Raw genomic sequence first — 24,613 nt, 5'->3', positions numbered from 1 at the left:
TATCAAGACCCGGAAAGCGCGCTTCGGACCAGACCATAACACCAAATCACAGGAAATGGCAAAAATGAGCAAATAACACACAGAATATTAAATATCAAACGAATGCTCAGTTCAGTTCAGTTGAATTTAGTGCTGTCATTCATTGACTGCAGAGCCAGTCTGCCTTGGTCAAAATAACACAAAATAGCAATAAAAAAGGAGTCACCAACCAAAAACACATATAACATTACCTGCAGTATCCTCCAAAAATTAGTCCAGTCCACAAACCGCACCAATCAAACCTTGCCTAAAATCCAAGACTCCTGTACCTTATCACTGACTTAGATAAGACCATAAGATATAGGAGCAGGATTAATCCATTCGGCCCATCGAGTCTGCTCTACCATTTCATCATGGCTGATCCATTTCCCTCTCGGCCTCAATCTCCTGCCTTCTCCTTGCATCCCTTCATGCCTCGACTGATCAAGAATCTATCAACCCAGTGACTTGGCCTCCAAAGCCACCTGTGGCAACGAATTCCACAGATTTACCACTCTCTTGCTAAAGAAATTCCTCCTCATCTCCATTCCAGAATCATTTTGGTGGACCCCTTTTGACTCCTCTCCAATGTCAGCATATCCTTTCTTAGATAAGCAGCCCAAAACTGCTCACAATACTCCAAATGAGGCCTCACTAGCACTTTTTAAAGCCTCAAAATTACATACTTGCTTTTATATTCTAGTTGTCGCAAAATGAACGCGAACATTGCATATACTTTCCTTCTCACTGACTTAACTTGCAAATTAATTTTTAGGGAATCCTGCACAAGAACTCCCAAATCCCTTTGCTCCTCTGATTTCTGAATTTCCTCCACGTTTAAAAAATAGTTTATGCCTTTATTCCTTCTACTGAAATGCACAACTATACACTACCTAACATTATATTCCATCTGCCACTTCTTTGTCCATTCTAATCTAAGTCCTTCTACAGACTCCCTGCTTCCTCAACACTACCTGCCACTTCACCCATTTTGATATCATCCACAAACTTGGCCTTAAGATCATCAACTCTGTCATACAAATCATTGACGTACATACAACATGAACCAAAGCAGTCCCAAAACTGACCCCTGCAGCACACCTCAAGTCACTGGCAGCCAACAGAAACGGCCCTCTTTATCACCATTCTTTGCCTCTTGCCAGTCAGCCAATCCTCTATCTATGCCAGTATCTTTCCTGTAACACCATGGGCTCTTATCTTGTTTAGCAGCCTTGTGTGCGACACCTTGTCGAAGACCTGAAAATCCAAGTAAACAACATCTGTTGACTCTCCTGCTCTACCTGTTATTTCTTCAAAGAACTCCAACAGATTTCCCTTAAGGAAATCATGATGACGTTGGTCTATTTGAACATGTGCCTCCAAGTACCCTGAGACCTCTTCATTAATAATGCCTCACAGCCACTGAATTCAAGCCAATTGGCCAATAATTTCCTTTCTTCTGCTTCCTTTCATTCTTAGGGTGGAGTGACATTTGCAATTTTCCAGTCATCCTGAACCATTCCAGAATCTAATGATTCGTGAAATATCATTACCCTAATGCCTCCACAATCTCTTCAGCCACCTCTTTCAGAACACTAGGCTGTAGTCTATCTGATCCAGGTGACTTATCTATCCTCAGATTTTTCAGCTTCCCAAACACCTTCTCCTTAGTAAAAGCAGCAACACACACTTCTGTCCCCTGACACACTTGAATTTCTGGCATTCTGCTAGTGTCTTCCACAGTGAAGACAGACACAAGATACTTACTAAGTACATTTCTTTGTCTCCCCTGTTAGGAGGATGGGCAATGAAGTGTCAGATGGAATAGTGTCAGGAAGTGTACGGTTATGCACTTTGGAAGAAGAAATAAAAGCGTAGACTCTTTTCTAAATGGAGATAAAATTCAAAATCTGAGGTGCAAAGTGGCTTGGCAGTCCTTGTGCAGGATTCCTTAAAAGTTCATTTTCAGCTTGAATCAGTGGCGAGGAAGGCAAATGCAATGTTAGCATTCATTTCCAGAGGACTAGAATATAAGAGCAAGGATGTGATGTTAATGCTTCATACGGCACTGGTGAGGTTTCACTTGGAGTACTGTGAGCAGTTTTGGGCCCCTTATCTAATGGTGGATGTGCTGACATTGGAGAGGGTTCAAAGGAGGTTCACCAAAATGATTCCAGGATTGAAGTATTTATCATATGAGGAGCATTTGATGGCTCTGGGCCTGTACCCACAGGAAGTCAGAAGAATGACGGGGGAGAATCTCGGCAGAGCAGATTTGATGGGTCGAATTCTGCTCCTTTACCTCATGGTCTTAAATCTACCTCTCCAGCATCATTTTCCGGCAGCCCCATATCCACTCTAATCTCTCTGTTACTCTTTACACACCTGAAAAAGCTTTTTGTATCCTCTTTTATATTATTGGCTAGCTTACCTTCATATTTCACCTTATCTCTCCTTACTGTGTTCTTAGTTGCCTTCCGATGGTTTTTAAAAGCTTCCCAATCCTCGAACTTCCCATGAAATTTTGCTCAATTATATGCCAACTCTTTGCTTTTATGTTATGATTGACTTCCCTTGTCAGTCAGGGTCTGCAGCCCCTGACTTTATTCCTGTACACTCATGACTCTGCGGCAAGATTCTGCTCCAGCTTGATTTGTATTCTTGCTGATGACACAGCGAGTTGGAGTATAGAAGGGAGGTAGAGAGGCTAGTGGCATGGTATCATGATCACTGATCCCTCTAGACTCTGTGAGTACGCAGCCATGCGGTAACTGAAATACTCCCTAGTCTTTGTTGCCACACATCTGTAACACCCTGTAATTGTGTTAATGAATATAATCCGTAAATTTTCTAAATAATATGTACCACAACCTTTACTTTGAAGTGTTTTAGAGCTTCGACGCATTTACACTGTCAGTGCTTCAAGTTACAACCTTGTTACAAATTGTAACAATAAACACAGAATGGAAGCTGGTAGTTTGTTGTTAATAAACCACAGGCCTACTGAATGCTGACACATTTTCATTCTAAAGATTCATAGTATACATATTACAAACTAAAAACCAATTTAAAGTGCCGCGCAGTTTTCAGGCCATGTATAAATTTCCTGCTCGGAGTAGTGGTTGGTCTGCACGGCAGTAAAAAGAAGATTTTTTTTAAAAAAATAACTTCAGTAAGTGGGTGGCGTACACACCATTCATGTATCAATGGTGCTGAGATGGGATAGTTGACAGGGATAGGAGCAGATTTGACCAGTAATTTGTCCTGGCCCAGCCATGGCCAAGGAAACACACCAGTTCCTCTACTTTCTCAGAAGACAAAGGAAATTTTGCATGACCACAATAACCCTCACCGATTTTTATAGGTGCAACACAGAAAGCATCCCATCCAGACACAGTACACACAGTACAGCTCGGTCTGAAAACTGCCCTGCCCAAGACCACAAGAAACTGTAGAGTTGTGAATGCAGCAGAGACTATCCCTAAAACCAGCCCCCCTCCCACTGAACCTGCCAACACTTCCGGCTACCTCGCTAAAACAATCAACATAATCAGAGACTCCACACAGCCCAGCCATTCTCTCTCTGCTCTCTTCTCCACTTCTTCAGAAGATACAGAAGCCTGAGCAAACGTATCACCAGTCAATGACAGCTTCTGTCCTGATGATATCAGACTCTTGAACTCCCCTCATACATACAACAGGGAATAGTATAACACAGGAACCTATGGTACACAACGCGGTGCAAGGCTAATTATACTTCTTTGCATGCTCTCAAGCTAATGACATCTTTCCTAGAGCAGGTTGTACACAATAAAACAGTAACCGTTACAGCACAGTACATGCCTTTCAAAGATTTCTAGGATCCGTGTCCGTATCTTTCTTAAATGCCCCTAATGTGGCTGCCTCTTCCATCACCACTGGCAGGACATTCCATGCACCCTCTAATCTCTGCGTAACAAGAACTCCGAGATCCCTCTGTTCTTCCACACTGCTAAGAATCCTGACATTCACCCTGTATTCTGCCTTCAAGATTAACTTTATTTGTCAAATGTACATCAGAACATCAAAACATGCAGTGAAGTATCCCTTCAAACTTTTCAAGATTAAACACCATCTGCCGCTTGCCAGCCCAGCCCTGTCAATCTCCCATTGTAACCTAGGACAGCCTTCTACACAATCCACAGCACCACTAACCTTCGTATCATCTGCCAACCTATTAACCCACCCTTTCTCTTCTTCTTCCAATATAATGTATCATTGAAAAATCATGGCGTGTACATTAGCCAGGACACAAATATCAGGATTTTTAACAATGATTTAATAGTTTTTATTGTTCAATGATATCTTTACAAGAAAAGTAATTTAACAGATTATTATATCTAGAAGATGTGCCAGTGATTAAATAAATTCTAGCTAGCAAGGAAGACCACGTCTGAAGAACAACAGAAAAGTGGCTGAGTGAAAGAGTTCCAATCATTCAATCAAGGGAAATCATTGGTGCCATTAATGAATTATCTGAACATCCTTCGACAGAAACTTTGAAGGCAAGTTGGATGTAAGCATTTCAGACAGCTTTAGCAAATCCCATTCTGTTATTCCCTCTGTCGTAAATGGAATAGAACTCTCTCAGGAAGACATCACCCAAGATCCAGAACGGTCCATCGTTGGTGGGAGCAGGCAGATAGGTTGCCTCAAATGCAGCATAACAGTAGTTATAGTTCTACAAAATGAGAAGACAGACACTCATTAACAACACACACAAAATGGTGGAGAAACCCAGCAGGTCAGGCAGTATCCACAGAGGGAAATAAACAGTTTATGTTTCTGGCCCAGACTGGAAACTAAGGAGACAGAAGATAAGGTGGTGGGCAGGGGGGGAATACAATCTGGTGGGTGATAGGCAAGGGGAAGGTGGGAGAGCAGATGAGGTGAGAATTTGGGAGAAGATAGGTGGGAGAGGTAAAGGGCTGAAGAAGGAGGATTCTGATGGAGAGGAGAATAAACCATGAGAGTGAGGGAAGAAGGGGGGCACCAGAGGGAAGTGATGGGCAAGTGATGAGAAGAGAACGGATGAGAGGGGAGCCAGAATGGGGAATGGAAAAAGAGACAAAGGGGATGGAAGGGGTTGAAATTACTGTAAGTTAGAGAAATTGATGTTCATGCTATCAGGTTGAAGATTAGCAACTTGGAATACGAGGTGTGGCTCCTTCAACCTGAGAGTGGTTTCACCGTGGGAGTAGAGGACTGACGTGTCAGAATGGGAATAGGAAGTTGAATTGAAATGGGTGGCGAATGGGAAATCTCTCCTTTGTGGCAAACAGAGCCAAGGTGCTCGATGCCTATTGGACTCAGGGCTGACCTCAAAGATTTATTAACCATCTAAGATAGGTGCTTGAGCATATGATAGAATAGCTGTGGACTTCCAGAGATACACACCCAACACTGGAAGCTGGTATTTAATAGGTTAAATTTATCAACTAGAGCAGGGGTTCCCAACCTGGGGTCCACAGACCCCTCGGTTAATGGTAGGGGTCCATGGCATTAAAAAGGTTGGGAACCCCTGGACTAGGGTAAAATTGATGGGATTGAATTTTCTAAAGGCATATTTGACTAAAGTGTTGCAGAAATGCTTTTGGTTGGTATCTTCTATCTTTACAATTGGAGTCACCCACGGTGGTAAGATCCAGGGGGAAGTTCCAGACAAAAAGTGATCCAAACAAGACCTCAGCAGTGGAGCTGGCGGAAGATGCTGACACGTCACAATGGCAGTGAAGATGAAGGAAGTCTGAGGCATTCGGATGTCTGCAGTAGACTTACATCACATGCCACTGGAGCCTGACTCCAATCTGTCAAGGACTGCGTGTGGTGGCTGCCCGTGCATTAGCCTCCCGCATTAAACAAAGTCACGTGAAAGGGAATCCACACTAACAACCCGGGATTAAGTGCCGTGGTGATCAGTAAGTGGGGAAGGGGGCATGTTTGTGAGGTCTGCAGTCCCCTCAGAAGATGTAGATTCTGGATCAGCCTGAAGGCCAACCAATAGACAACCCCTTAGGTTAGGGGTTCCCAATGTGGGACCCCTTAGTTAGCGGTACAAGTCCATGGCATAAAATATATTGGGAACATCATACTCCACTTGAGTGATCGCACTGCTACCAGTTGAGCTGGCAGTAAAAATTGTAAAGATTTACAAAAATTAGATCAAAGGTGACTTTCTAAGAAGGACAAAATGCCTGGAATTTGCATGGAGATATTGATTATATTGTACCTTGCATTCTATCTTGTACCTTTTCAAGATTTCTTCCTACCCAAAGACAAAAGGCTGGAAACTGAGGCCTCATTACACGTGTGCGGCATACAAAGTACTCACTATACATACCCTCCTGATGTAGGCTGAGGCAGGGATGGTGAATTCCGCTCCATTGATCACAAATGTCAACGAAGGCATGCTTGAGACGTAGTTACAGTTGACCATGTACTATTAAAGAAGGAAACAAGAGGTATGCCACATACAGCTTAAAAAGGCAATATCGAAAAACCCTCATACAATACAAATTCACAGATAACCCGCTTCACACAGCTCCACTTGCACTGGAGCAGAAAGAAGCATCTCTAAAACTGATTAACTCTGATGGAGTCAGTTGGAAAAACTATTTCCTATGATTGAAGACTCAATCCATGATCCTTACTAAGAATTAGAGTCAGCTTTAATATCACTGACATACATCATGAAATTTGCTGTTTTGGGGCCATGGTATAGGTGAACACATAAAATAAACTGTAAGTTACAATAAGAAATATTTTCAGTGAATTCTGGTTATTTGGACATCGGTAACTGGAGCAGCAGCTTTTTTGGGACAACTCCTAAAGAACAAAAATTAATTGAGAAAATAGCTGGGACTCCTTTCATTTATTTGGGATACTATGCCACTTAAACGTGACAGGAGATGTGGCTGTTAAACACTGCACCTTGCTTAGGGTGAACAGTTTTTAAATAGAGTCAGATGTGTGTGTGTGTGTGTGTGTGTGTGTGTGTGTGTGTGTGTGTGTGTGTGTGTGTGTGTGTGTGTGTGTGTGTGTGTGTGTGTGTGTGTGTGTGTGTGTGTGTGTGTGTGTGTGCGTGTGCGTGTGTTCAAAAAGCAGTGATCTTAGTCACTGACAGTTGTAAGAAGCTGTAAAAACGGGCTGACTGTAGCTTCAAGCATTCAGGCTTGGAGATGCCAGAAACAGCCTAGAGTAAAAATGAACCAAAGGGGATAACTTCACTCATTTTGCTGTATATCATTTAAATACATAATTTGTTAAACAGTAGCTTGTCTTTTTTATTAATATCTTTTTAACCATTTCCATGGAACTGTGGATAATCAGGGCAACCGTTGATTTGGGCCAAAACGTACTGGTCCCAATTTGTTGCATTTAACCAGAATCCACTGTATCAAAACAAAATTAAATTAAGTAGTTCAACATGGGAGCAAAAACAAGTGAGTTTCTGTTCATGGGTTGAGTCACTGCCCATGCAGAAATCTGGTGGCAGAGAATCTGATGAATGGAAAGGATTACCTCCCTTCACCCAGGCACTTAAGTGGTAGAGACACACATGCCTGTTGACCCCCCTGCTGAGGGAAAGAGGTCCATCCTAGTTTGTCCATGCAGCTTCTTTGAAATTTTATTCATCTCAACCTCCACAGCTTGAAAGAAAACAAACTTCACTCTTCCAATCAGCCTAATGATTCAGTGTTAATTATGATTCAGTGATTTGAAATTCGGCCATAATTTAAGGCAACTGGCTCTAGACTGCGGAAGATTAAAAGAAATTCAATAATGAAGGATCAACTTTATTCACCGTATACTAGGAATTTGCCATGATATGCAACAAAAACTAATTCCGAAAGTAAATACATGTTCAGCACAGCATTATGGGCCGAAGGGCCTGTATTGTGCTGTAGGTTTTCTAGGTTTCTAAAAATAATATTCAACAATTCTAAAGAATAAAATAATTATATCTAAAAAGTAAAATGGATATGCAATAAAATGTGCATAAAAACAAATACCAGCGTGTATTTTCAATATAAACACCACTATAAAAAGTGGTTTAAAGTGTTTACAGTGAAGAAGCAGGCATCTTCATTGAACTGATAGGAGATAATTGTGTCAGTGTATTCATCAATTTTATTTAGGACCCTTATAACAATGACAGAGATCGTTATACTCTACAATCAGATGCCATCAGGCTAAGTCTAAGGATGTTGTTCAACAATTTCATAGCGATAAGTAAAAAGTATCAGCGCTGGGGCGAGTTTCAGAATTAACATCGACTAATAATTGTGGCAAGCTGCTTACCTCCCCATTTTCGTTCTGTTGTGCACCGATGTAGTACATCAGTCTCGCTAAGTCCTGACTTGGCGCGGTGAGGAGCGACGTCCCAGTGTCGACCATAGCTTGGCATCCTCCGGAACAGAGAGCAGACTTGCCATTGAGAAGCACGCTGAGAGACAGAATTAAATCAAGTTTATTTCACTGCCATTTAAATATTGGTTTATTACCAGGGTTTTACAGAAGAAAAATTAATACTTCTGTGATTTACAGTACTGTGCAAAAATCTTAGGCCCATATATAGTTTACAGCTAGGGTGCTTAAGACTGAAATATACTCGCGTATACCTACACTTACTGTAATTCACTTTTCTCCTCTATTGTAATGAATTGTAATGCTCCGCAAAGACAACAAATTGGACGACACATGCTGGTGATATTAAACCTCATTCTGAATGAATGTCAAAGTGAAACTAAAATTTATTATCAAAGTATTACCTTGAACTGTACTGGTCATTGACACAAATGACACATTTCGGTCTGTTTTGATGCTGAAAGAGAGACTACCTTTATTTTTCACAAGTACATCAAAATGTTGCAAAACATCAAAACACAGTAAATGCAAAATACGGTGATGTTTGATGTTTCAATGTACATGTGACAAATAAAATAATCTTTAAAATCTTTAAATCAGCCATAATCAAAAGGTAGAGCAGACAATGGGCTGAATGGTCTAATTCTGCCCCAAAGTCTTATGGCTGTTGGGTATTCAAAAGTCCCTTGGAAATGCTCCACGTACCCTTGTATGGGGATGAGCCAGTAGAGTTCCTGAAGAACTGGCACCCAGACGATCTGGCCAGTGTACTTGGTGTTGTCGATTCCCCCGAACGTCACCTCCCCACCATTCTGACTGTTGGGAACACTGGAACGAGGGGGGAAAAGAAACAGCTGCATTAACACTAACAATCTATGTCTCCGCAACTTACCGTCAGCCAGCTTTATTTGAGATAGGAGTGCAATCACTGGAGTCGAGTATGACGTTCTCCCGATGGTTTGTCTACGGGTAGGTCCTCGGGTAGAGGCCAAACCAGGATCTACTTATCCAGGTGGATTCCCTTAATGGAGAACGCCTGTGCGGGACTTTGTTTAACGTGGGGAGGCAGATGCACGGGCAGCCACAACCCGGTCCCTGACAGTCAGGGTCAGGGCCCTGTGGTATGGAATGCAAGATGACTGGGGACCTTCACTGATGCAGCCTTCCTCCGATTTCACTGCCATCCTGCTGTGTCATCAACTTCCACCAGCTTCTCCGCTGAGGTCTTGGTTGATCTCTTTGTCTGGAACCTCCACCTTGACCTTACTGCCATGGGTGACCCTACTGGGAGCGCTAAGTGCCAGGCAGCTAAACTGCAGACGCCACCACTCTCAGGATCTCCAAAGTCTCCACAACATCTTCTAACAAGCATAGCAACAGGCCCTACCGGCCCAACGAGCCAGCACTGCTCAACTACACCCACGTGACCAACTAACCTACTAACCTGTGTGTCTTTGGAGTGTGGGAGGAAACCGAAACGCCCACAACAGGCACGGTGAGAACGTACAAACTCCGCGCAGACAGCAATGGGAATTGAACTCAGGTCGCTGGTGCTGTAATAGTGTTACGCTGGCCACCTCTTCTTTTGTCTCAAACTACTGACTGAAATCCCAGTCCCGCCGTCCCGCCGCGTGCTGTCCCACATCTGGGGTGAGGGAAAACACCCTGCCTTCAATTCTGTATCAGGGTAGCACGGAGCGTCGCGGTTAGCACAACACTCTTACAGCCCCCACGACACAGGTTCAATTCCCACCGCTGTCTTTGAGGAGTTTCTCTGTTCTCCCCGTGACCACTTGGGTTTCCTTCAGGTGCTCTGTTTGCTCTCATGGCATGTTCCAAAGGCATACCTATAAGTGAGTTAATTAGGTACAGGGGGGGTAATTGGGCAATGAGGGGCTCAATGGACCAGAAGGGATTTTTACTGTGTTCTACCTCAAAATAAAAATAAAACAAATGTCAGTGGTTTAACTATAAAAGTCTCATCCTTATTTTTAATGACATCACAAACTCATGATACCCAGACAAGGTTCTTTATACATCTATCCAATCACCCCTCATCCTCCTTTGCTCCAGGAAGACATGGCTCAGCCGACCCAATCTCTCCCTAAAACCAGCATCTCCAAATCCAGGTGACATCTCGGTGAACCTTCGAAGGTTCACTGGAATGTTGCTGGTGGTTGAAGGAGCCTCACTGCCATATTCTCAGGAGTGATTAGGGTGAGTAATGAATGTCTGCATTTTCTAGTGATACCCAACTCTCAAAACATGAACGAAGAAAAAAAATCTTCATAATTATAAAATTCTCTATTAGGTTGCCCCTCCGTCATTTTATTAGAAGCCAGAACGGTACAGCACGAGAACCAAGCCATTAAGCCCACAATATCTTTGCTGAACACAGTGCCGTATTAAACCAACTCTCTTCTGAATGCATCCACCAAGAGGACCACAAATCTATCGTAGGGTTTGGCGGCGTGTGCCTCAATAACTCAGAGGGCTACATTGGCTGGAGTCTGGGCTTTATGCTTTGGCTCTTGGTAGGGTCACCCATGCCAAACAGGTCAAAGGGTAGAGGCCAGACTAAGAGTGGTCCACCAATCCTCCAGGTTCAGGGGGGTTCAGCTCAGGGCCAACAACCCCGACTGGTCAAACAAAATTGTTATGGAAACAGCAATGAAGAATCCTTCTATGTCTGAAAGCAGCAGTATTCCAGAGTCTCCACCTGGGACTTGTGTGACTGACAGTGGTGGAAGCAGAGAGGAAACTACTGAAATGATGAAGGAAGCCCTGAACACCGCTGGAGATGGAGGAACTTCATTGCTGCCCTAAACACCAACGGTGTAATGGGTAGTAAGTTCTGGCAGTATGCAAACCCTAAACCATGTGCCATTCAAACACCACTATCACATCTGTTTCCACTAATACCCCAATCCAGGGACCCGCCAGTCCTGTACAATAAGAACTTGCCCCAGGCATTCCCTTTAAACTTAACCCCTCTCACCTTAAATATTGACGATTGATGATTATTTATTTATTGGGATACAGCACAGAATAGGCCCTTTCAGCCAAGCCCATCAATCCCCCAATGTACTCAAAAAGCCTAATCACAGGACAATTTACAATAACCAATTGACCTAACAAACAGTACATCTTTGTAGGAGGAAACCCACACAGTCACGGGGGGAAGGTACATGGCAGGATTTGAACCTGGGTTGCCTGAAGCATTGTACTAACCACTACGCTACCATGCCGTTCTGGGGAAGAAAAGATTTGAAAGAAGAGCAGCCAGTGCGAAACCCCATCAGTCGAGCGGTGACAGCTCTTGATACGCTGCTGACATTTCGGCGGGATGCACTGCATGCTCACCTGCCCAGGTACACGGAGAACAGAGGCTCAGACACCAGACGGTCACGCATCATGCCATCGAACACAGGTGTGGCACCTCCTGCTGAAAGTGCTGGGTAGGAGAGACCAAGGATTCCATCAAACCGGGCGTAATAGAAAGCAGATCCAGGTTCGTTCAGACTGAGGCCGAGCTCCTGGTTTGGGATGGTAATTCCAGCAACCTTGGGGAAGAGAGAGAACAAGGCATTATCACTATCAGCTTGGAAGGAGGGTGAGACTGAGTTAGCATCAGGGAGGAAGCTCAGGAGCTTAAAGGTGAACACCCTACATTTTAGAAACAGCTTCATCAGATTTCTGAACAGTCCATGAACACTATCCCACTATTTTTTATTTTTATTGATATTTTCATCTCTTTTATTGCACTTGCTTCAGAAATTTTATAATTTTATGTTAGTGATAATACACTTGATTTTCCATTCTTACAGGCCCTTTAGCCTACCTAATCTGTGCCAAACTATTACTCTGCTATTGGACCACCTGGACCATTTGCTGTGGGATCTCCCATGGTTAGAAATAGTCATGTATCATTTTATCAAGCACAGAGCAGTAGGACACAGGAGCAGGCCCACCTTGCCCTTTGAGCCAAGCCTATCATAACCTAATTTACAATAACCAATTAACCTACCATCTTTGTGAGAAGAAACCGGAGGAAACCCACACAGTCACTTTACAGGCAGTGGTGGGAATCAAACCCAGGCCGCCTACTCTGTAAAGCATTGTGCTAACCACTATAATTCCGGGCCACCCTGGGGAAAACAGATTCAAAAGAAGAGAGGCAGTGTAAAAACCTATCAATCAAGTGGTGGCAACTGTGTCAACACCATGACAAATTGAAACTAAATCTCATCAACCTTGTACATGATCCATATCAACACACACAAACTGCTGGAGGAACTCGGCAAGTCAGGCAGCATCTATGGAGTGGGAATAAACAGCCGATGTTTCAGTCTGAGACCCTTCATCAGGACTGGAAAGGAAATTGGGGCAGAAACCCAGAATAATTAGGCAGGGGGCGGGGAGGAGTTCAAGATGGCAGGTGATTAGGTGGGTAGTAGGGGAGGTGTGGGTGAAGTAAGAAGCTGGGAGATGATAGGTGCAAGAGGTAAGGGTCTGAAGAAGAAAGAATCTGATAGGAGAATCAATGGGAGAAAGGAAGGAGGAGGGACTCCAGAGGGAGGTGATGGGCAGGTAAGGAGAAGAGAAGGGGTAAGAGGAGGAGCCAGAATGAGGAATGGAAAAAAAAGGAGGGGAAAGAAATTGCTGGAAGTTGAAGAAATTGGTGTTCATGCTGTCCCTGTATATTCGCATGCCTTGTTTAAACACCTGTTAAACTCTTAAAATTGTGTCTGCCTTCACCACTACTCCAGCCACTTGACCCAGACACCTGCCACTCTGTTTCAAAAACCTGTCCCACACAGCTTCTTTAAACTTTCCTCCTTTCACCTTAAATGCACCTGATGTTTTTACTCTGGGGAAAGGATTCTGATGGTCTACCCTACCTATCCTCTCATAATCGTAAAAAACTTCTATCATGCCTCGCCTCAGCCTCTGACGGCCCAGAGAAAACATTCAAAGTTTGTCCAAACTCTCGTTATAGCTCATAGCCTCTAATCCAGATAGTCTCCTAGTAAACTTCTTCAACACTCTTTCCAAAGCCTCCATGTCCTGCCTATAATGGGACAACCAATTATTGATTGTGAAATTAGAAAGGAAACATTATCTCAAAATGCCGGGCCCTATCATTTGGCTTCTGCATTGGCATCACTTTCCCTGTTCCACTTTATTCTGCATTCTGCCAGTACCACTAGACTCAAAAACTGTTTCTTTCCTCAAGCAGTAAGGCTGATCCACACCACCACCCACTAACAGGAGAAACAGTTATTTCATTCTCCTTTACACTGCCATCGTCAGGGAGCCCCCACCACCCAGGCCATGTGCTCTTCTCGCTGCTGCCATCAGGAGGATGGTGCAGGAGCCTCAGTGCCCACACCAACAGGTTCAGGGACAGTTATTGCCCTTCAACCATCAGGCTCCTGAACCAGACGAGATACTTTCAACTGCACTTGCTCCATCATTGAAATGTTCCTACAACTAATGGACTCACTTTTAAGGACTTTTCACCTCACGTTCTTCATATTTATTGCTTATTTATTTATTATTATTTATTTCTTTTTGTATTTGCACAGTTTGTTGTCTTTTGCACACTGGCTGAACATCCGAGCTTGGCGGTCTTTCGCTGATTCTGTTAGGGTTATTATTCCATGGATTTATTGAGTATGCCTGCAAGAAAATGAATCTCAAGGTCGTATATGGTGACATACATGTACTTTGATAATAAATTTACTCTGAACTTGAAATTACATTACACTATCTTTAATCTTTTTGTTTTATCTTGTTCTACCTTGGTGCTCTGTGTATCTGTATGAATGGTATGCAAGACAAGCTCTTCACTGTATCTCAGTACATGTGACAATAATAGACCAATATCAATTCCATTAAGACACCAACACAATGTGCTGGCTATTGTCTCAGTTGTTATTTCAGTGGTACAGTGATAATATTCTGTATAATCCCATAAGCAATCTCTCTGCCACAACCAAAGTAACTCAACACCGATTGTCCAATTATCTCATCCCTATTTGTGGGATTCAAGAATTCAGGATTGGTTAAAGTCATTTCTGGTACACAAGTGTAAAAGAGAATGAAATAATTGTTACTCCGGATCTGATGCAGCACAAAAAAACACTAACACAATAATCATAAAAAACACAATAACTACAAATATTTAAGACAGCTTATATACTGTATGTAAGTTGATCACATGTCCATGAAGTGACACTAGGCACAGGAGTGTCTGTACACAAGGTGACTGACAGGAAATGATAAAGTAGAAGTGGTCGGGGGTGTGGTGGGGTGGGTTAGTGGGTGGAGGTGTTGATCAGCCTTGCTTGGGTCAGCCTTGGGGAAAGTAACTGTTTTGGAGTGTGGTGATCCTGGCGTGGTCACTCCTGCCTGATGGGAGAGGGACAAACAGTCCATGATCCGGGGGTGGGGGCAGGTGGGGGGGGGGTGGGATCCTCCATGATATTGCTGGCCTTTTTCAGGTGCCTTTCTGTTAAATATCCCTAAAGGCAGATAGGCTGGTGCTGCTGATGTGTTGGGCAGTTTTGACTACCTGTTGTAGAGCCTTCCTGCCCGCACAATATGGGTAGAACAGCGCACTTTAATAACTGCAGGTTTCTTCTGGATGCCCAAGTTCCATTAAAAGACAGGTATCTATTTAATGACACCGTACAACACTTACATTAACTGTGTCATAGCCAAAATATCCACTCAAGCTTCCAGAGCCATATTGCATGGAAAAGCTTTGTTGGTTGGTCGTGAATGTGGAGGAATCCTGTGGATTGAACCTTGCGTGATTCGCTGGAGAATGAATGAATCAGGTTACATTAAACTCAGTAAGATCATGAACAAAGAAGCAGAATTAGGCCATTCAGCCCATCAAGTTCACTCTACCATTTGATCCTGGCTGATGCATTCTCCCCCTCCACCCCCCCCCATTCTTCTCGTAACCTTTCACACCCTGAACAGGGGCAGGAGGATAGCATAACATTTAGCGCAACACTTCACCACTCCGGCCATCAGCAATCCAGGTTCAATACCTGCTGCTGTCTGTAAGGAGTTTGTACGTTCTCACTGTGACCGCGTGGGTTTCCTCTGGGTGCTCTGATTTCCTCCCACAGTCCAAAGACTTACGGGTTAGGGTTAGTGAATTGTGGGCGTGCTCTGTTGCTGCCGGAAGTGTGACAAGACTTCGAGGTTGCTCAGCAAAATCCTCACTGGTTTCATTAGACATAAACAACACATTTCACTGTATATTTTGATGTTTAACTGTACGTGACAAAAATAAAACTATTCTTCAGAAAGATCATTATCGTTAAACCTGTCAACCTCTGCTTTAAATTTTACTTGGCTTCCACTGCCACCTGTAGCAATGAATTCCACATATTTACCACCCTCTGGCTAAAGAAATTCCTGCTAATTTCTCTTATAAAGAGACATCCTTCTATTCTGAGGCTGCGCCCTCTAGTCCCAGACTCTCCCACTATAGAAAACATCCTCTCCATATCCATTCAATCTGGGCCTTTCAATGTTCATAGGTTTCGATGAGATCCCAGCCCCCACCCCATTCTTCTAAACTCCAGCAAGTACATCAGCAAGAACTGATGTCGTCACAACTGGGATCCATAAGACCACAAGACATAGGAGCAGAATTAGGCCATTCAGCCCATTGAATCTTCTCCACTATTCGGTCATGGGGGATTTATTTTCCCATCAACCCTGACTCCTACCTTCTCCCCAGAACCTTTGACACCCTTAATAATCAAGAATCTATTGACTCCGCTGTAAAATTACCAAAGGACTTGGCCTCCACAACAGTCTATGGACTTGAACTCCACAGATGCTTCACCATCTGGCTAAAGAACTTCCTCATCACCTTTGTCCAAAGGGACGACCCTTTACTCTGAGGCTGTGCCCTCTGGTATTGAATTGAATTGAAATGAATTGACTTTATTTTTTATATCCTTCACATACATAAGGAGTAAAAATCTTTACGTTACATCTCTGTCTAAATGTGTAATGTGCAATCATAGTAATTTATAATAAATAAAAGTCCGAGACTCCGCCCATCAATGGAAATATCCAGTAATGATGTTGCTAAAGACACAGCAGGAGCAATAATGTGAGAACTAGCCAGCTTCAGCAAGTTATACTCACAGCATGATGCACTGCGACAGTAGATTGATGGAACCCAGAGATTCGATGAGCCTGTATCAAACAGAACTTCAAAGCTTTGAGGTGGGGTCCCAATAGTAATAGGTCCATAGTAGGAGTTCTAGTGCAGGAGAGAGGATGGAAATTAAAAATTTATTGTTATTATCATGCTCTATTTTTTTTGCCAAAACATCTTAAGTTTATGGTCAAGTCATTAAGAACAATTGGCAAGTATAAGGTCTGAAATGAGAAGAGATATATGTTCCAATATACATGTCGTAAACAACTGAACACGAATCTGAACCTGAAGTGATAGAGGTGGGTACAACTACAATATTTAAAGAACATTTGAAGAGGTACATGGATAAAAAAGCTTTAGAGGGATATGGGCCAGTCCTGGGACTAGCTCAGTTAGGCATCTTGGTCAGCATGGAGGAGTTGGGCTGAAGGGCCTGTTTCTGTGGTGTATAACTAATGATATTTATCAGTACCATTAGAGCTTAAGACCATAAGACATGCTATCAGAGCTGAATTAGGCCATTCAGCCCATCAAGTCTGCCATACCATCCCATCATAGCTGATTTATTATCTCTCTCAACCCCATTGCCCTACCTTTACTAATCAAGAACCTATCAACCTCTGTTTTAAATATACTCATCGACTTGGCCTCCACTGCCATCCATGGCATCAAATTCCACAGATTCACCATCCTCTGGTTGAAGAAATTCCTCCTCATCTCTGAACCTAATTGACATCCTTCTGTTCTGAGGCTGTTTGTTCTTGTCCTAGACTCCCCCACTACAGGAAGCACATGGGAAGCATCCCATGTGTGTCACTCATGGCAATAGCAGCACTGGGGCCCCACAACATTGGCCTTCCAATATTCAATAGGTTTCAATCAGATCCCACCCCCCCCCCCCCCCGCCCCACCGCCTTCTTCTAAACTCCAGCGAGTACAGGCCCAAAGCCATCAAACGCTTCAGTGGCCCTGACCACACACATCATGAAGACCCTACAGAGGCTGGTCCTGGCTCACGTTTGACCCCTGGTCTGATCGGCCCTCGATCTCCTGTAGTGTGTACTCCAGCACACTGGCATCAACAATGTTGTCATCTACCTGCTGAATAGAGCCTACTCCCATTTGGATAAGCAGGGTAGCACTGTAGGTATCATGTTTTATGATTTCTCAAGTGCCTCCAAAACCATACAGCCCTCATTGCTGGGGGAAAAGCTCCGTTCAATGCTGATTGGCACTTCCATTGTACCCTGGAGAATAGGTGACCACAGTTTGTGCATCTTCACAGCTGTGTGTCACTCATGGCAATAACAGCACTGGGGCCCCACAGGGGACTGTAAAGGCTCCCTTCCTGCTTACCCTGTATATCTCGGACTTAGAAACAACACTGAGTCATGTCATCTGCAGAAATTCACTGATTACCCAACAATAGTTGAGTGTATAAAGGGAGGACAGGATGATGAATACCTCCAGCCAGGTGGAGCACTTTGTTGAACGGTGCAAGCTGAATCATCTGCAGCTCCACATCAGTAAGACAAAGGAGATGGTGATGGACTTTTGGAAGACTAAGCCTGCACTGCTCCCTGTTACAATTGATGATGAGGACACAGATGTGGTGAGGACATACAATTAACTGAGGTCCACTTGGAAGACAAACTTGGGTGGAGCACCAACACAGAGGCTGTGTACAAAAAAGTCCAGAGATAGCGCCTATATTTTATGCTCTTATTAAAGTAAGCTTCTTTTCCACTTACATCCATGAAATTCAGCAGTGGTTCATCTACAACCGCCAAATTCTGTTCAGGGAAGAGATGTTTGTATTTCATGGCTGGGTCCCACTTATGGGTTTCTAGGAAATGTTTCAGCTCACCACGCTCCCTCAGGATATCACGGACGGACTGGCATCTGTACAAAGGCAATCTGTAATGATGGAGAAAAACAGATTTGCAAAAATTTGGGCAGTGTCTGTTTTATAATCTGTAATCATGAACTGCGGCATTGCAACACACACAAAATGCTGGAGGAACTCAGCAGGTCAGGCAGCGCCCAGGAAGAGGAATAAAGAGTCAATGTTTCAGACTGGCATCTTTCATCAGGCGTCCTCTGGGTCGATGAGGGGTTTAAACTAAAAGATGTTCTGGCTCCAATGAAATCAAATGGTGCAAGTGTCACCTCAAAAAAAATATTAATCTTGATTCATTCATGCAGTTGATTACTAGAACATTGAATCTAGAACAGTTCAGACCCTTCAGCCCACAAATGTTGTGCTGACCCTTTAACCTACTCTAACCCTGCCCTCCAGTTGTATATAATCCGTGTGCCAATCTAAGAGTCTTTTAAATTTCCTTAATATACCTGCGTCCTATACTATACCTGACATCCCCCCTATACCTTCCTCCAATCAACTTAAAGTTATGCCCCCTCACATTAGCAATTTCTGCCCTGGGAAATCTCTCATGGTGACTCATTCTGAACTAAATCTACATGATATCCCAAAACTAAATTTCTAATCTACATTTCCATAATTATCTTCAAAAGAATCGCCACTGAAAGACTGGAGGGCTTCAAGAGCTCATTTAATGACAATTGTAATAATCTATTGCCGATCTAAACATCTCTTAAAAGTCCCTAATGTATCTGCCTCTACCAGCACCCCAAGCAGCACTTTCCAGGTACTCACCAACCGCTGTGTGAAAATAACATGCCCCTCACATCTCTTTTGAAATTACCCCCTCTCACCTTAAATGCATGCCCTCTGGTATTAGATATTTCAAACCCTTGGAAAAAGGTCTACGAGGTCTATGCATCTCATAATATTATAAACCTCTATCAGATCTCCCTTCAGCCCCCGCCACTCCAGAGAAAACAACCCAAATCTGACAACTTCTTGTTTTAGCACACACTCTCTAATCCAGGCAGCATCCTGGTAAACCACTTCAAAGCCTCAACATCCTTCTTATATTGAGGCAATAGAACTGTAGGCAAGCCTCCAGATGTGGTTTAACTAAAGTTTTATAAAGCTGCAGCATATTTTCTGACTTTTGCGCCCAGTGCCTCAACTAACAAAGGTAAGCATGCTAGATGCCTCCTTAACCACATGACCTTGTGTAGCCACTTTAAGAGACATATGAACCTGGACCTGGAGATCCCTCTTGCCCCTAACAGCATTATGTCTCTTTACGTTTGATCTACCAAGATGCAACACTTAATATGGCTGTTCACTTCTGACAAAGAAGTTCCCGAACTCTCTCTCAGAGCTCCAGTCTATCCCCATATATCATGTTTGCAAAGCAAATCTCCAAAGCAATTGGTACAGTCCAAAGATCATCTTGGAGAGATCCATTGTGTACAGTTCTGGTCACCGAATTATAGGAAGGATGTCAACAAAACAGAGATACAGAGGAGATTTACTAGAATGTTACCTGGGTTTCAGCACCTAAGTTACAGGGAAAGGTTGAACAAGTTGGGTCTTTATTCTTTGCAGCGTAGAAGATTGAGGGGGGACTTCACAGAGGTATTTAAAATTATGAGGCGGATAGATAGAGTTGACGTGGATAGGCTTTTTCCATTGAGAGTAGGGGAGATTCAAACAAGAGGACAAGAGGTAAGGGGCAGAAGTTTAGGGGTAACATGAGGGGGAACTTCTTTATTCAGAGAGTGGTAGCTGTGTGGAACGAGCTTCCAGTAGAAGTGGTAGAGGCAGTTTTGATATTGTCATTTAAAAAAAAATTGGATAGGTATATGGACAGGAAAGGAATGGAAGATTATGGGCTGAGTGCAGGTCGGAGAGACTAGGTGAGAGTAAGCGTTCGACACAGACTAGAAGGACCGAGATGGCCTGTTTCTGTGCTGTAATTGATATATGGCTTGATATGATTATATTGCAAAGAATGCAAATCCCCTGTACAAGGTGCAAGAAGGGTTGGTGAAACATGGACTATTGCAGATGTCTACCCAAGGTTATCCCTATACTCCTCAGTGTCTCTCCCGTCGTTGGATGCTCATCTGATTTACCTAAGCAGCATAGCCCAAACCAGTTAGTGATATCTCTGGCAGCCTGTAGGAACGAGATCCAACACTCTAGACCGGGGGTCGGCAACCCGCGGCTCCGGAGCCACATGTGGCTCTTTTACGTCTGTGCTGTGGCTCCCTGTTGCTTTGGGAAATAATTGGTTGTGGCGACCCTTTTCCTGGCACATCCGAACCGACTCACAATTAGATAGCCTACGGGGGTTTGCGAGCACAGAGCTTTGGAGCCTCTGCGCCATGGGAGGCAGGTTGAGGGAGGCTTAAAAGTGAGGCTGAAGATTTCGAATAAAGTTTTTTCCTTCGACTGCAGTTACCGACTCCGTGTCGTAATTTTAGCGCTGCGTGTAGCACACCGCTACATGGTCAGTATTTAATTAAAATGTATTTTATGTTAGTTTGTTAGTTTTTGAAATGTAAATCTAAATTTGAAGATTATTGTGATCTTGTACAATCTAAATAAGACGTTGTGGCGGGCGACCCATTTCCTGACACATCCGAACCGGCTCACAATTAGCCAGCGTTCAGGCTAAGGGAGATAGCCTACGGGGGTTTGTGAGTACGTGTCTTTTGCAGCATCCGCGCCCATGGGGGGCGGGTTGAGGGAGGCTTAAAAGCAAGGCTGTTTAGTTCAAATAAAGCTATCTTTGACTGCAGTTTACTGACTGCTTGTAGCACACCGCTACAACGTGTTTTTATCGCTGGCTGTCCAGAGCGGAGGTGCTGAAACGCTTTGTCGCGTGTCTGGAAGAAGTGAAAACATTCCTGGGCAGCAAAGGGCTCACCTTTCCTGAGCTGGAACAGCCAGAGTGGCTGGAAAAGCTACACTTCATGGTAGACATGACAGCGCACCTGAACACGCTGAACACAGCTCTTCAACGGGGTAAGGACGTACAGCCCTGCACATGTTGGAGGATGTTTTGGCATTCGAGCGCAAGTTGACAGTGCTTGCCAGAGATTTACAGAAAGGCACATTGTCTCACTTCCCCAATTTGAGACAGTTCAAACAAGGTCACGACATGATAAATTCGGAGTATTTACATTCTGCAATCATCGCAATGCAAGCATCGTTTGGGAAACGCTTCTGTGAGTTCAGAGAGTTCATTATCCTTCCCTAAGCATCGATCCATCCCTACTGAATACGACTGCATTGTCAGGTGTGAGTCAACCTGAACAAGGATGATAAATATTTTAATTGCCTATTATTTAACGTATATTCATATGTTTTCATTGTTCAGTGAAATAGTCCTTTTATTTTTCAGGTTGACAGCTGGCTGACGTTATTTTTGGTTTGCTGCTGGCGGCAAATTTAAGTTTGGCGTTTTTCATAAATACAAGAAGGACTCAAATAGACGTCGAGTATTTTACTTAAAAGTAACCTTCAACCCAACGTCTTTTTTTCGGAGGTCAAAATGTTTTTGTTGCATGCAGAAATGTAATTTCGTTTTCTCTGCAGGAGTTCATCAATTTCATAAATGCAACACATTATAGTTTGTTTATACATAGCATAAAGGCAAAACAAAACGTTGTATGCAGTGTTATTTCATTTTAAATGTCAAACGGGTTTTGCGGCTCCCAGTGTTTTCTTTTCTGTGGGAAACGGGTCCAAGTGGCTCTTTCAGTGGTAAAAGTTGCTGACCCCTGCTCTAGACCATAGCAGCAGAATTAGGCTAGTTCAGCCCATCATTTGCTCCACCATTTGATCATGGCTGATTTATTTTCCCTCTCAAACCCATTCTCCTCACAACCTTTGAGCCTTACTAATCAAGCTATCAACCTCCACTTTAGGTGTACCAAGTGTATTGTCTGTGGCAATGAATTCCACAAATTCACCACCTTCTGGCTGAAGGGGCATCCTTCTATTGTGCTGCTGTGCCCTTTGGTCCCAGACTCTCCCACTATTGGAAACATCCTCTCCACATGCCACTCTATCTAGGCCTTTCAATATTCAGTCGGTTGCAATGCTCAAGTTCAAGTTTATTGTCATCCGACTGTACATATATACAACCAAACGAAACAATGTTCTTCCAGACCACAGTGCATACATAAAACATATATCTCACACAGCACATAAAACAAAATATTACCATAAATAAGTTAATAAAATATAATTCAAAGTGCATGTAATAAGCAGAACAGGTAAACAGTAAACAGCTTGCTGTCCTAGTGATGAAATGTCAGTGGTGGCAGGGTATTTATTAGTCTCACAGCCTAAGGGAAGAAGCTGTTACCCGGTCTGGCAGTCCTGATGCCTCTGTACCTCCTTCCTGATGGTAGTGGGTGACAGAGATTGTGCTTTGATCCTTTCACCTGCAAAACTCCCAGTAAAATGTCACAAATGGCGACGGGGGAAGCCCCGATGATCTTTTCAGCAGTTTTTAACTATCAATGCGTTCCCCCTTTCATTCTCCTCCAGTGAGTACAGGACTAGCGCTATCAAATGCTCCTCAAACGTTAACCCTTTCATTGCCAACATCATTCTTAGAAACTTCCTCTGGATCCTATCGAACGCCAGCATAACCTTTCTTAGATACGAGACCCAGAACTGCTCATAATACTCCAAATGTGGTTTGACCAACACTTTTCAAATCCTCAGCATTACTTCCTTGTTTTTATATTCTGGTTCTCTTGAAATGAATACTAGCATTGCATTTATCATTGACTCGACCTGTAAGTTAACCTTTAGAGAATCCTGCATGAGGACTCCCGAGACCTCTGATTTCTGAATTCGCTCCGTTTACAAAATAGTCTATACCTTTACTCCTTCAACCAAAATGCATGACAATACACTTCCCTGCACTGTATTCCATCTGTCACTTCTTTGCCCATTCTCCTTATCTGTCCAAGTCCTTCTGAGACTCCTTGCCCCCTCAGCATCAGCTATTCCCAATTTATCTTTGCATCTATTGCAAATGTGGCAACAGATCCATCAATTCTGTCACCCTGCTATTGGCCCCTTCCAATCAACTTTGGCCAGCTCCTCTCTCATTCCTCTGTAGTTATCTTTACTCAAATGTAATACCAATATATCTGACTTTTCCTTATTGGAACCTATGGTAATTTTTATGTCTTGCATTGTACTGCTGCCAAAAAGCAACGGGTTTCTGTGTCAGTGACAATAACCTGTTTCTGAGTAGTTAGATGTTACAACTCTAATGCGCAGGAGGCAAGGTCATCTATATGAAACATCATCTCTCAATTTCTCTCTCCACAGACGCTGCCTGACTTGCTGAGCATTTCCAGAGGAACACATGCAAAATGCTAGAGGAACTCAGCAAGTCTGGTAGCAGCTATGGAAAGGAATAGTCAACACTTCAGGCTGAGATCTTTCAACAGGACTGAAAAGGAAGTATCTCCAGTGTTTTCTGCTTTTATTATGAGCAGAAGGCAAGACTGGTGTTCAATATAGATGTTATCAAATAGGATACAACTTCCTTCACCCAAACTGAAACATGATTTTGTGAGATCTATTTTCCTGAACACACACTTGCACATTTTGATTCCCCATTCTTAATTCTACAGTATGAATAGCAATTAGGGTATTAGGGGGCAGCATCGTAACGTGGTACTTAGCCTAATGCTATTACAGTGCCAGTGACCCAGGTTCAATTCTATGACTGTCTGAAAGGAGTTTGTATGTTATCCCTAACTGTACGTGCTATCACGAGGGGCTGGCTAGACTTGGTTTGCTTTCTCTGGAGCATCAGAGGCTGAGGGGAGATCTTTTAGAGGTTTACAAGATTATGAGAGACATAGATTGAGGGTATGTTTCCCAGGGTTGAAATCTCTAATACCGGGGGCATACATTGAGGGTGAGAGGGGATGGGTTCAAAGGGGAATGTGAGGGGCAAGTTTTTTTTACTCAGTGAGTCATGAGTGCCTGGAATGCACTGCCTGGTATAGTGGCAAATACATTAAAGGTTTTTAAGAGAGGTTTGGATAGGCACATGGACGTAAGGAAGATTCAGG

The 24,613-nt window shown here is 43.3% G+C and overlaps 1 protein-coding gene across 1 annotated transcript; it reads right to left on the bottom strand.

The window, feature by feature from the left end:
• Positions 1-4,416: 4,416 nt before the first annotated feature.
• On the bottom strand, positions 4,417-18,618 carry LOC132381008 (gastricsin-like). Its single transcript, XM_059950085.1, has 8 exons — positions 18,373-18,618; positions 16,606-16,723; positions 15,131-15,249; positions 11,788-11,987; positions 9,130-9,252; positions 8,359-8,503; positions 6,398-6,496; positions 4,417-4,738 (listed from the first exon to the last, which is right to left on the bottom strand). The coding sequence occupies exons 1-8, from the start codon at positions 18,442-18,444 to the stop codon at positions 4,583-4,585; spliced, it is 1,032 nt and encodes a 343-aa protein (XP_059806068.1). The 5' UTR covers positions 18,445-18,618; the 3' UTR covers positions 4,417-4,582.
• Between the last annotated feature and the right edge of the window lie 5,995 nt (positions 18,619-24,613).

This window comes from Hypanus sabinus, chromosome 25 (genome assembly GCF_030144855.1).
Source record: "Hypanus sabinus isolate sHypSab1 chromosome 25, sHypSab1.hap1, whole genome shotgun sequence".
NCBI classification, from domain to species: domain Eukaryota; kingdom Metazoa; phylum Chordata; class Chondrichthyes; order Myliobatiformes; family Dasyatidae; genus Hypanus; species Hypanus sabinus.
Note: the sequence above shows the minus strand (reverse complement) of the source record. Positions and strands in the feature narration are given on the sequence as shown.